The 12500-nt window shown below is 36.0% G+C and overlaps 2 protein-coding genes across 3 annotated transcripts in view; both read right to left on the reverse strand.

Annotated features, from left to right (window-relative positions):
- The window catches only part of LOC122249340 (N-acetylgalactosaminyltransferase 6), a 22624-nt gene extending 21614 nt beyond the window's left edge, over positions 1–1010 (reverse strand). Inside the window, exon 1 of the mRNA XM_043010110.2 lies at positions 1–1010. This exon is cut by the window's left edge and continues 126 nt beyond it. Coding sequence (XP_042866044.2) covers positions 1–84 — 84 coding nt within the window. The 5' untranslated portion in view covers positions 85–1010.
- Positions 1011–11329: 10319 nt separating this feature from the next.
- The window catches only part of LOC122249341 (threonine synthase-like 2), a 12877-nt gene continuing 11706 nt past the window's right edge, over positions 11330–12500 (reverse strand). For both annotated transcript variants that reach the window (XM_043010111.2, XM_086531758.1), the window contains exons 9-10: positions 11866–11980; positions 11330–11682 (exon numbers count right to left, since the gene is read on the reverse strand). In XM_043010111.2, coding sequence (XP_042866045.1) covers positions 11475–11682; positions 11866–11980 — 323 coding nt within the window. In that variant the 3' untranslated portion in view covers positions 11330–11474. The remainder of the gene's footprint in view (positions 11683–11865; positions 11981–12500) is intronic.

A 12500-nucleotide genomic window follows, 5' to 3' on the forward strand; every position in this document is an offset into this window, starting at 1 on the left:
GACGCGACTCAAGTAGAAGATGAAGAGAACGAACAGAAAGAGCAGGTACAAGTGGCGGAAGGCGCCTCTCCGCAGCACCTTCATACTCGCTGCTCGGCCGGCGTGGGGCGACTGACACGGTATGCGATAACACTGTTTTACAGTGCCACGTGAACGATAACTGCCACTCCGCTGCCACGTGTACGAGTACTGTTCACACGTCCCTTCCTCTCCGAAGGCTGCCTCATCGCCGTGTACCGGAACTGTTTCATGTGCATTTCTTCACTCGCTGAAAGATGAACTGAGCGCCATGGAGAATGCAAGTCAGCGAGAAGCGCAACTGAAAGTGGCTACAGGTGCGGCGCTAATGAAGGAATCAGTGTGCTGTTTGACCGTAGGTCGGGACACGTGGACGATGCTTGGAGTCTTGGTCGAAATATTGATTTTCTGTCGCCGAAAATAAGTCTTCAAGGCTAATTTACATCGACGGAAGGGTCGACAGAGTTCATTTAACCTGCTGTGGCACCTACTCGCACTCGCATGCGGACAGACAGTAAGCACATAGGCATTCACACAAGCACTCTCGCTCACACACAAACATTCACATGCAAACAGTCACACATATTTAGGTTATTTCATATTCATATCTCCCCCTCCTCTCTCTCTTTCTCTCAAACAATCAATCAATCTATATATCGGTTTAATTATTTTCTTGCCTGCAACAAGCAGGATGTTAAGATGAGCCACTGAAGCAACAGATTATGAATATCATGGAGTTTAATTTCTGCTGTACGCGCGCGCGCGCGCGCACACACACACACACACACACACAAACACACACACACATACACACACATACACACACACTGGCACACTTCATTTACACAAACTTACACAAGAGAGAGACGGTGAAAGTGAAAAATATTTTCCTCCAATATTTGTTCTGCTCATAGATGGATGTCAACTGATATATATATATATAGACAATACCTCCTCCCCCCCCAAAAAAAAAATAATAATAAAAAAAAAAAAAAATAATAATAATAAAAAAATAAAATAAAATAAACATGATGATCACATTAGACGGGAATCAGCCAATTTAGTCAAGACGAATAGACAGTTGACTAAAACAGACAACCAGTAGCCTTCCATGAATAGCATTCTTGTTACATGCCAAGAGTGGAAATGCACCTTCGCAGGGCGTCGCTACACCAACCCATCGAGTCACAGAAAAGGGGCACCTCAGGGCAGGCCTCATGGAGATGCCCTTCCCGTTCTCAGTGTCTTTCCGGTGTGCGATCGGATCAAATTCCAGCGAGGGCCTCTTCAGACATTGCCCTGAGCTGATTAGCATTCAGGAAATCACGTTCCCTTATCAGTCGGACAGACGGTTTATATCCAGTTCGCACAGATAGCATATTCACTAGTGATAGCCCCCGATTCGTTGTAGAGACTTGAATTAATGTTTCATATAATCTCCCAAAGTCACTGCGCCTTGTTGTCTCTTGTGCCGCTGGAGCGTGGTCGCTACGTATGATTTCTATAAATCTATAAGTCGTTATTTAGTGCCGCCCACTAACGGCAGTGTTGTGTTGGTTCTACTGTATGTATAATCTGATCATTTTTTGAAACTTAGAGAAACTTCTTGCGCTTTACTTATGAGGACGATAATGATACATCATACTAATACATACAGGTCATAACCGAGGAAATAATGCTGCTAGTAACACAATCACAGCAAAAACGACGATCATGGTTATAATATTAAAATAGTTAATACCAGTGATAAGAAGTATGATAATAATAATGACAATTATCATTATAATGGTGACGAGTGAACAGTGAAAGAATACTGGCGGCGATTAGTAGGCCTAATAAAAGTGGTAGTAGTCATGATACTCATTTTCTATTTTCTCAGGAGTAAAGCTAAAAATGATTAAAGAAATAGGAACTGAAATCTAAAACATAACAGTGATTGTATCAGTAACAGTTATGAGTGAAAACGAGAATGTGAATAATAATGATCACGAAGTAAAGATAAAAAAGGGATACTTATCATGATTTACAAGAGAAAAGAACTTAAATTTTATTAAAACCGCGACCAGTTGGTTGAGATACCAGAAAGTCATATAATGATAGTTACTCTTAACAAGCGCGTTACTCACATGAACAATTATGCATGAGCGTTGCCTTGTGACACACACACACACACACACACACACACACACACACACACACACAGAGAGAGAGAGAGAGAAAGAGAGAGAGAGAGAGAAGAGAGAGAGAGAGAGAGAGAGAGAGAGAGAGAGAGAGAGAGAGAGAGAGATTGATTTTGATATGTTTATTCATACTATATACATTGTATACACATGAATAGGCATAGGAACTATGCCTAAATGATTTGTACAGTTCATGTTAGATTCTGAGACATACATTGAGAGAGAGAGAGGGGGGGGAGAGAGAGGGGAGAGAGAGAGAGAGAGAGAGAGAGGAGAGAGAGGAGAGAGAGAGAGAGAGAGAGAGAGAGAGAGAGAGAGAGAGAGAGAGAGAGAGAGAGAGAGAGAGAGAGAGGGGGGAAGAGGAGAGAGAGAGAGGAGAGGGGGGAGAGAGAGAGAGAGAGAGAGAGAGAGAGAGAGAGAGAGAGAGAGAGAGAGAGAGAGAGAGAGAGAGAGAGAGAGAGAGAGAGAGAGAGAGAGAGTAAAGGGTAGATTTAAATATGTTGCAGGTATTGGGCGAATACGTGCAAACCCCTTTTTAAATAACGTGTTTTTCTTAAACTCAGTCATACCTGCAAGTATATTTCAGAGATCGCATTCCTTATAATCTGTAAGTGCCTTTTGACCTGTGATTGCCGATTGAAAAATCTATAATAGTGTGTTTTTATTTCCTGTTACTTACTTTTTCGATTGTTCTGTGTTCTACGTCTACATCTACATTACTACTATTCTACACAACACTACTTATACATCACTTGACTTACATTATGTACTTACCTTACCTTGATTTCGCCTGTTTTCTTCGACTAAAACATCTCATCTTCATTTTCTTATTATCTGTTTATCTCTTCTTGTTTCTTTGTTTTCCCAAAACAGGCTCCTTTTTCACTTTTCCCTGCTTTCCTGTTTAAGAAAAAGTTTTTAAGTGCCACTAACATACCAAACTTAACATCAAATAACTATACGGGGATATCAATTACTCACTGCAATAATAATTATAGTAGCAACAAAGATAATGATGATAATGATATTAATTGTTATTATTGTCATTACCACAACTACTATCATTAAATAATTGTAATGCTAATAATAATAATGATAATGACAATAATGAAACTAACGATGATGATAATGATACTACCACTAATAACAATCATTATTCTCATTACAATGATGATTATGATAATTACTATTATAAAGATAACTATTTGATTTTCACTCGATTAATTAAAAGTACTGTTGGGGATATTAGGTACCTTGTTTTTTTCGTTGCGTCATCTATTTCCTTATCATGTGATAAGTATACGGATCATTGAGATATTTCCTTATTCTTATCTGCAGAGACAAATGTGTAATCAAATAACCGGCCATATTCAGAAGTCCTGTTCGGTAAATAACATTTGTGTTTGCGAGTTAAGAGAACGATCACAATCTGACTGACCTGCGGAGAAATTCTTCCGTCCCCTTGAGGGTGGCATTAACTTTCATAGAGAACATGGTACAATGAACCCTACAATATCTTTATCATCTGCAAGCCCATTGTGAATTGAATAATACATGTTTTTTCCCGTTGGGATCGGACAGCAATTAAGCCATAACGATATAATTGGCCATGGGCTCGATGACTTTCTGACGACCTCTTTTAAACAAACTCGGTAAAAAAAAAAAAATCTCTCTCTCTCTTTGTAAGGAATGTTCAGAAGGATGTGGTGATTGTAATTCTGTTGTCCTGTTCTGCTTCCCTTACCGAGGATATTGTCACAATTGCAAGATTTGCATTAGTGTTTCGTGTGTGGAAATTGAGGTATTTATTTTATCATTTAGTAAGATTTGTTTTTTTCATTTTCCCTTCTTTGGATTGCATAGTAGTATTTTGTTTACTATCTTCTTATGTATGATTCAAGTCTATTTTTATCATCATTCCCTTTTTGGTTTTATAAATTAGTATCATGGAAATATCACAAGTGATCTTTGATTATATTATTTCTTGGCGTCAAGTAATACTCAATACCATTTTCATACCATATTATTTTAATGTCATTATCATTATTACTATTATCAATATTATTATCACCATCATCATTATTATTATCAAAATTATCATTATCACCTTCATCATTATTAAAATTATTATCATTATCCTCAATTATACATACAACCATATTATCGCCATAACTGTACTGTTATAGCTATCAGTATTGTTAGTCATAAATATAATTATCCTTCTTACCATAACTACCTCTGTGACTAATCAATGTCATCATCAGTATAATGAAAAAATCCTCAATCTCATCAATACTCTATATATTTACAATAGTCACTCACACTTTACAAGAAATATTTCCAAAAATGTTCCTCAGCCGTTCGCTCACTTTCCCAGTGGGTGTTGGTGTTGGAGTGACTCGTAACTGCCAGTTGTGCAGGTTGACTCGAAATCACTAGAAGAGGCAGGTCTTCCTCCACTGTCCTACTCTGTTTGATTTAATACTGACGAACACTTTTTGAATATGAGGACTAAATTCATATAGTAGGGGACAGTAGGTCATGTGAATAATCCCCTTTATCAATTATTGACGACACTACATTAACCAAACTAGGCATATGAGATCAGAAGTTCAGTGAGACTAATTTGTTTACTGATCGATATCGTCATTGGGCGTTTTACCGTTCCTGTTCTCCACTGATTGCGCCAAACCAACTGGAACTACGTTCTTCAGTTGCTTCTTCAAGTGCCTGATATGACGGAAGTTTATGTGCAACATTCCATCCTCTGAAACTGTTTTGATTTCATTATCATCTTCATTGGCCTTGTCTTCAAAAAATAATGTCAAACGTCGAAAATGTCGTAGCAGATCGCCAAGGCGATGTCCATTCGTATTTCAGGATATTTCTTTCACACAAGTCATTTTACAGTTAAAAATACCAGAACAAATTACGCAAAGAAATGATGCTAACTTCCTTGTAATTATTGGTAATTTTACATTCCAGGGAACTTTAAAGACGTCAAGGTCATTTACTGTGCGAAGGGCTTGACCATACGAGGCCAGACTAACTTGGCTTGAGATCATACTGTCGATTGGTAATGGATCTGTTTTCGAGAATCTAAGGAAGTGCGTGGGCGTCGGTAAACCGGGTGACGCCACGTTTTCTGTACCTCTTTGGGAAGGTCGTTATATCTAGTGATTGATGGTGATGGCAGTGAAGTGTGGTGATGGTTGTAGTGATGGCTACAACTTCGATAATCACTATGGTTATAATTAAATTGATGGCAAGGGCGATGTTGCTGCTCCTGCTTAATATGATTGACAATACTTGTCTTTCAGAAGAGATTAAAGACTCCTAAGTCTTCCTGTTGATTTCTATAAGTACCCGGATGGGGTAGATGACTAATAATTTACAAGGTATCATTACATCACAGTTCTAAACGTAAAATTGGTGATGCCATTAAACATCTGGCTCTAAGAAACATTGCTATCACACAATGCTTCCATGTAGAACACAAAGCGATTTGCCAATTAGTTTATTGCAAAAGGGGTTTCTTTCGGTTGGGTGGCCGCTGGCACTGATGGCACTGCGTCCAGTCCTTCGTGGACGCGAACCGGAGACCTTGCAATCGCACATACAACGGCATCTTGCTTATCCACGCCACCTCTTGGAATTACTAGTCATCATCTCTTCATCATGATCAAATCATTCATTAGCTTAATGGCGTTTGTGGAGGAAGTAGTTATGGAGTAATAGATACATATAGCTTGGTATAGCGGACAGAAATACATAGGAGACTGTCTGGTCGATTAGAATCAGTCGACTTACAGGATAAACAAATATAATGTAATAAAGTGTTCAAGCAAAGACAACGTCTGTCAATAAAACTATTTATAAATAAGGCGAGTGTATCAGCATCTACCACCCGTCTCTTTTTCATATTGCAATTCCTCTACGGCAACAAAAATGCCTCTTTAATTGACACTAATTATGTCATGTTCTGCCAACGGTGCGGAGGCTACATGACGACTGTAACATTGGTAAGAGATACGTTTTTATATACCCGTAGGGTTTAACCAATATCTCTGAACAAAGATCATACATTATTTTTAAATAATAATGAACATTAACATACACTATTTTTTCCCTCATACATTAATGAGTCAAGAGCAAAAATAATTTGTATCTCTTGATTATAGGGATATTTGATTTAAGTAATTTGAATTCATTAATACCAATACTGATAAAAATATAAGTGATATCAATAACAACACTAATAATAATAATAAAAATATGTATAACGATATTAAAATGATCTTGATGCTGATAATGATAAAGCTGAAGATCCTTATCATGATCCTTATAATGGTGATAAAATAAATCAGAAAATAATGAAACTAAAAGTAATAAACTAATGATAAAAAACTAATGAAAAGAAACACTAAAAAAAGTTATGATTCTTCCTGTTTCAATGTGATTTTGTGTTAGCCCTTTCACTTTTTGAGAGCTGAGTCATGTGATCAGCATGCAGACCAGATTGACAGTTTGCTCGGTCTCAACACACAAAGCAACAGGCATAACTTCACCATTGTGGTGACAGCAGTTGTTGATCCGTGTCTAAGAAAGGGAAGTGTGATGTTGAAATAATTTTGTTTAATATCTTGTTTAAGAAGCTGCTGCTTGTTAAGGTGAGTAAAAAGTACACTCTCGGCTTGATTAGTAACACCCAGCATGTGGGCCAGGGAATCATCTAACCTAACAAATACTAATCTAAATCTTATATCTAAGGTATCATTATAAACAGCTATCCATCCTCCTAACTAGGTGGTGTTGAGTTAGTTTCGCTGTGTCTTAGGTGTAGAACAGTTTGTTTTTATGCATAATGCAACCACCTGGCTGGGTTTAATTCCTATACTTTAGTTCATCTTATACTTACCATAATGTCTAAAATCCTAATCTAAATCATATTAGCCAAATCTTGGTTGCAGTATGCATCCTGGTTGAGAAGTAGCAGGTTGTTGAGTGAAGCTATCACCTTGATCAGTGAGACTCAATGGACTGGCCAATGAAATTCAGCACCTCCTTTGATGTCACCAAACGACAAAGGTTGTTGCCGGTCCAATATCCGTAAGGGAGGTAATTTTAATAAATGTAAATAGAAGTTGTCTTGGAACAACAACCCCTCTGAGCTGGTACTCAGGGTTAACAGTAGGTCACTCAAGTCCAATCAGTATCCAACAGGGGAAACTGATTTAACACAAATGACACCATAAATGTCTGCTGAGAATATTAAAGATGGCTGAAAAGCAACTTGAAATCTGCTAATAAAGATATCCAAAGAAAAGAAAGCATCTCATATTATGTAATTTATTTCCATAAAAAAACAGTTATATATAACATCTGATGGTACATTTTAGGAGTATTTTCATATATGGTATTAACAATAACAATATTATTTGATTTAGAAACTTTATAACTATTAAGTAATGAGAAAGATACTATATAATCTTTATGATTCATCATGTAAACAATTCTGTTATTAACAAATATATAAACTTAACCGTGAAGGGTAACAGACGAAGATTTAAAGAATTAAAACAATGGCAACGGCAGGGAGTGAGTGTGTCAATTCAATGTTGCTTACAGGTAATTTAGCAACTGTAAAGATTGTAAAAGAGTTTGAAAGCAATGCAACAATAAGATAAGAAAATACTTAGGTATATTAGTTAGGTATCACCTGCAGGTAAGACTGCATAGATACACTGATTAAAACCTATTTCAATCTCAAGGATGGAGAACGTTAATTGTTGAAGAAATCAGAAAATATAATGCTGGATCAGGTTTACAACACTTTACTAATAATATGCTAATATTTTTTTTGGTTGGATGGATTACAAGACTGTAAAACCCCCCAGCAAAGTTGGTTAATTCTAACCCAAAACTTTAATGACTTTTTGCATGAAGGGGAGAGGAAGGAGTGGTCTGATTATATAAGATCAGGGCCACTTATTCAGAAGTTCCTTATTCAGGCAATATATATCTTGTTAGGTTAAGAAGTATATTTATTTGTGCTACCACAAAAGTCTGCTTGCAGAATTATTAGAAATCTAAAATAAAATGAAGTCAGTTACCAGCAGTTTCGAAAAAGAAACTCTACTAAAAAGAGATACAATCAAGAGAAGAGGAAAATCATTGCAAGAAGAGTATGGTAACTTCACAGTGCTACACATACTTTCAAGAAATACAACAAAACAGACAGGTCTCTTTGGCATATTGTGACATAATCTGCTCTTGAATCCGTCAAAATATTCACATTTAGAAGCACTGAGTCAAGATGTATTTAGACTGAAATTAATACAGGGACCAGTAAGATTATTCCTTGAGAGATGAAAGTTGATATATAGTTTTCGGCGTCTATTGTACCCAATATTGACTAACTAGCATTTAGATGATAAGATAGTCTTTTCAGTATCAACATCTCAGTGCTAGATACATGCTCTGCTTGGCTATCATCTGTAAAAGCATCTACATGTGGGTAGGACTAAATAAGGCAGATTTCTCTTAGTATAAAGACTGTCCAAAGAATCATCTGCTGTGTTGTCTGCCTTCCTTTATGACATTCTACAGTTAGTTATCTTTACATACTGAATACCTTCCACTTTTAGTTGTTTTAATGTCTGGAGGTAACAAAAACATCAGGTATAGTTTTCATGAAAAGTGATAGATTTTTCTTTGGCAATTCTAAGAAATGTCTCTAACTCCATGGTTGTCCTACAATTTGTTAGGGCAAAGACTGTATCAGTTGATCTTTTCTACATAACCCTGTTGCCACATTGGAAAGTTTACAATATTAAATAGAATTAAAATATACATCATGATACACAATATGATGATAATGCATTGCATTTACAAAAGAAAATAAATAATGCAATAAATCTGACATGTAATATATCTATAATATTGCTCATTTGATATCTTTCATATGTAGTCATTGTGTAGTGATGTGCTTCGCCCTAGCCATCCCTCCAGGGGAAAATACACGAGTTCCCCCTTTTTCGCCACGAGGAGGAGGAAACGCCAAGATATGGCGTTGCCATGGAGGATCTGCACTTGCTCCCTCCCTGGGAAGGGGCCTATAAAACCCCTGCAAAGCCTTGAGTCGACAGCAGATGGCGGCAGATGGCATAAGATGGCCTCTTGCTCATGAGCTCTTAGCTCGGCAGCTGCACTGCTCTCAACATGTGTCCTTCTGACACGTGTTGATTTCTTTTACTTGGAACTTTTATTATTTTTAATGGGTTGCAGGCTATGGTTGAATCACGGCCAGGCCAGAGAATGATTTTGAATATGGGAGGAGGAGAGACCTTTTTCTTTGTTTCAAAATAAAGAATAAAAACATTGATCAAATTTCTTTCTTTTATATCTTTCGAGACAGAACCTGTAAAAAACTGGAATAAAAATGCTTGCCTGACTCTAGCCACGCCTGCTCGGTGATGTCCTGTGTAGGAACTCGACTTCTTCTTTTCACATACAAACTGACATAAACTCACACACAAATAACATACACTTTACACGTCTTTCACTGTCTCGCACGTACATGGGTGCTGATCCCTTATCAGCTGGTGGCAGCCTACCCCTACACAGAACTGGATTCACATTACCACAAGCTTTAATTGGGAATTTGCTTTGGGGCAAGGGAAACTCTTGATGAATCACTACAATTGTACACTCAACAATTGCTGTCACTGTAGGAGCTATGTAGGCAAGTGGTTCCACTAGCATTTCTCAGACAAAAATGCAGTAAACAGCTGGATAAACATTCAACTAAGATTTCCTTATCATTAATGATGCAAAGTTACCTTCAACACACATAAAACTTAAAAAGAGAGGTACCACTACCCTACCTAAGATATTCAGTTGAAAATTGATCATGAGCAATATTATTTTTTACTTCATTTTTCCCTTAAGTTTTGATGCAATTTTCAACTGCATGTTTAGATAGGTTTAGTGGCACCCCTCATTGTCCACTTTACCTTCCACTGCAATTATTAAAAGTTGCAGCTGTTCTAAACACAGTATTTTTACTTACCACTGCACTTATCATTTGTATTATTGCTCTCCACATTTCATATTAACAGTCTAAAGACAATTTTTCTGTGTGTGAGACCTGTCTTTCACTTCATGCAAGTGGGCAAATGTTGCATGCCAAGACATTTTCATGACAATTCACTGACAAAATTAGAGTTCCAGACTTTTTTTCTGTAATTTTCAAATTTAGGAATCTATTTTTTTATGAATCTTTTGTGAATACTGTCCCAGAGTTTTCTCCTGCCTTTTGAAATACTGTTCAATAAAAATAGAAAACAATCACGCTCTTTTTTGTTAATAAGGTATGCAGTATAACATACTAAATTGTATATTATCATTGGGTCCAGATATTGTAACTTCAAAAATCTTTTACATTAAAAATGAAATTATTTTTTTCAATACCATTATAATCATTACTGCTATGAAATTAATAATTTACATCCTAGGAACATTTGGCTAAATATATCTCATCATCATCAGGAAGTCAGTGAAACAATTTTGCACATTCAAATTTTGTAGTAAAAATGCTGCAATGTGCAGTCAACTTTTTAATCAGTTTCTTAATAAAAAGCCCTTCATATCCACCATCATAATTATTCCTCTGTAAGCTCAGAACCTATACAATTTATGTGATATTATGCCTAGGGAGTGCATATTAGGCAAATATTTCTTTGTATCAGAATGTGATAAATGGTAAATGCCAACATAATGATGTAAATATACTTCAAGTGCTGAAATACTAGAAAGCTAACTTCATGCCTTATTAATCCGTTAATGATGGGGCAGTTTTGGCTCTGCTTCCACATTACACTGAGGTACTTCAAAATAAGCAGGCCTGTGGCTGTGGGTTATTCATTCACTGAGGTGGTGGCCAGATCATTGAGGGGTTAATTATAAAAGAAAATATAATATATGTATGTATGTATGTATATATATATATATATATATATATATATATATATATATATATATATATATATATATATATATATATATATATACATGTGTATGTATGTATGTATGTATGTATCAACAATATTAAGTTTAAAAAACTTAGTAAGTATAAAATTAGCTGGCATACTACTTTATTTTAATAAATTCAAAAATTTCATTAGAAACCTTACTTACATCCTTTTTAACACTTTTGGTTTAAGTTAAGTCTGCTAAAAAAGAAATGATCATCAACATGTATTTTCCTTTCCTTTCTTATTTCTTCTGTGCTGAGATAATTTCTATCTTATTGCGAAGAATGGAGTACCAATCCTCTCCCTTCTTCATCCACGAGAACTTTGTTGGGAGATCTTCCAGGTGGTCGACACCCTCTGTGACAGGTGGTGCGCCAGCTCTCTCTACTGCCTCTGGGAACTTGGCTGGTGAAGCCGTTGCGATGTAGCCTCGTGGAATCTCTTCCTTGCTGCTCAAATAAGATTGAGATTGTAGCTAATTTTCAGTTTAGAATGATGTCTATTCCTTGAATATAATAAGCAAAGGTACAGTAAAGGTTATGAATGAAAGAACAAAAAAAACAATGTTACCAATAAATGTAACTATCACTTTCATGCAAAATACTAGATGTATAATTTTAATGAATAACAACCTCAAGTAATGGTATGCTGCTGCTGTTGCTGTATGTGGACACAAGATGTAGTTATGCTCTTTGTAAACCTTCTTCATTACTTCTGTGATCTGGGAGTCAGTTACTACAAGTGTATCTGCAAGACAATTAAAACCATGAAAAATAAGAGTACTGAAAAAAAATATGAACAGGATTTTAAGTCAGAAGGCCATATCATACAATAAATGAGACTGGCTGTGCAGCAGCAATAGCTGGGACCATCTTCTAAGTCTTTACAGAGCAAAGAAACAAGACATCTTCAATATCAAATTAAATTTGATACTTGATATAGAAGAAAAACTTGATTTAGTCTATCACATAACTTTTTAAAAATTACTGTCTGATCATAATATGGATATGCAATAAGTTACCAAAAACTTTTAATCATGAGAAATGAAATTTAGTTCATTACTCTCACTTATGATTTACAATATCAATTCAAAACTGAATGAAAATACTGATTCCACCTGCAATTCATGTCTTATTACTGTACAAAATATTTCCTTGTCATAAAACATATTTATCAGACAGATCAATATAATGCATTGCAACCTTTAAATTATTCCTATAAGTAGTAACATAGTAACAGGTGTCTTTTTGTTGCCAGCCACTATGCC

The sequence above is a fragment of the Penaeus japonicus genome, unplaced genomic scaffold, assembly GCF_977035675.1.
Source record: "Penaeus japonicus unplaced genomic scaffold, GWHDUDI00000001_assembly GWHDUDI00000036, whole genome shotgun sequence".
Lineage (NCBI taxonomy): Eukaryota > Metazoa > Arthropoda > Malacostraca > Decapoda > Penaeidae > Penaeus > Penaeus japonicus.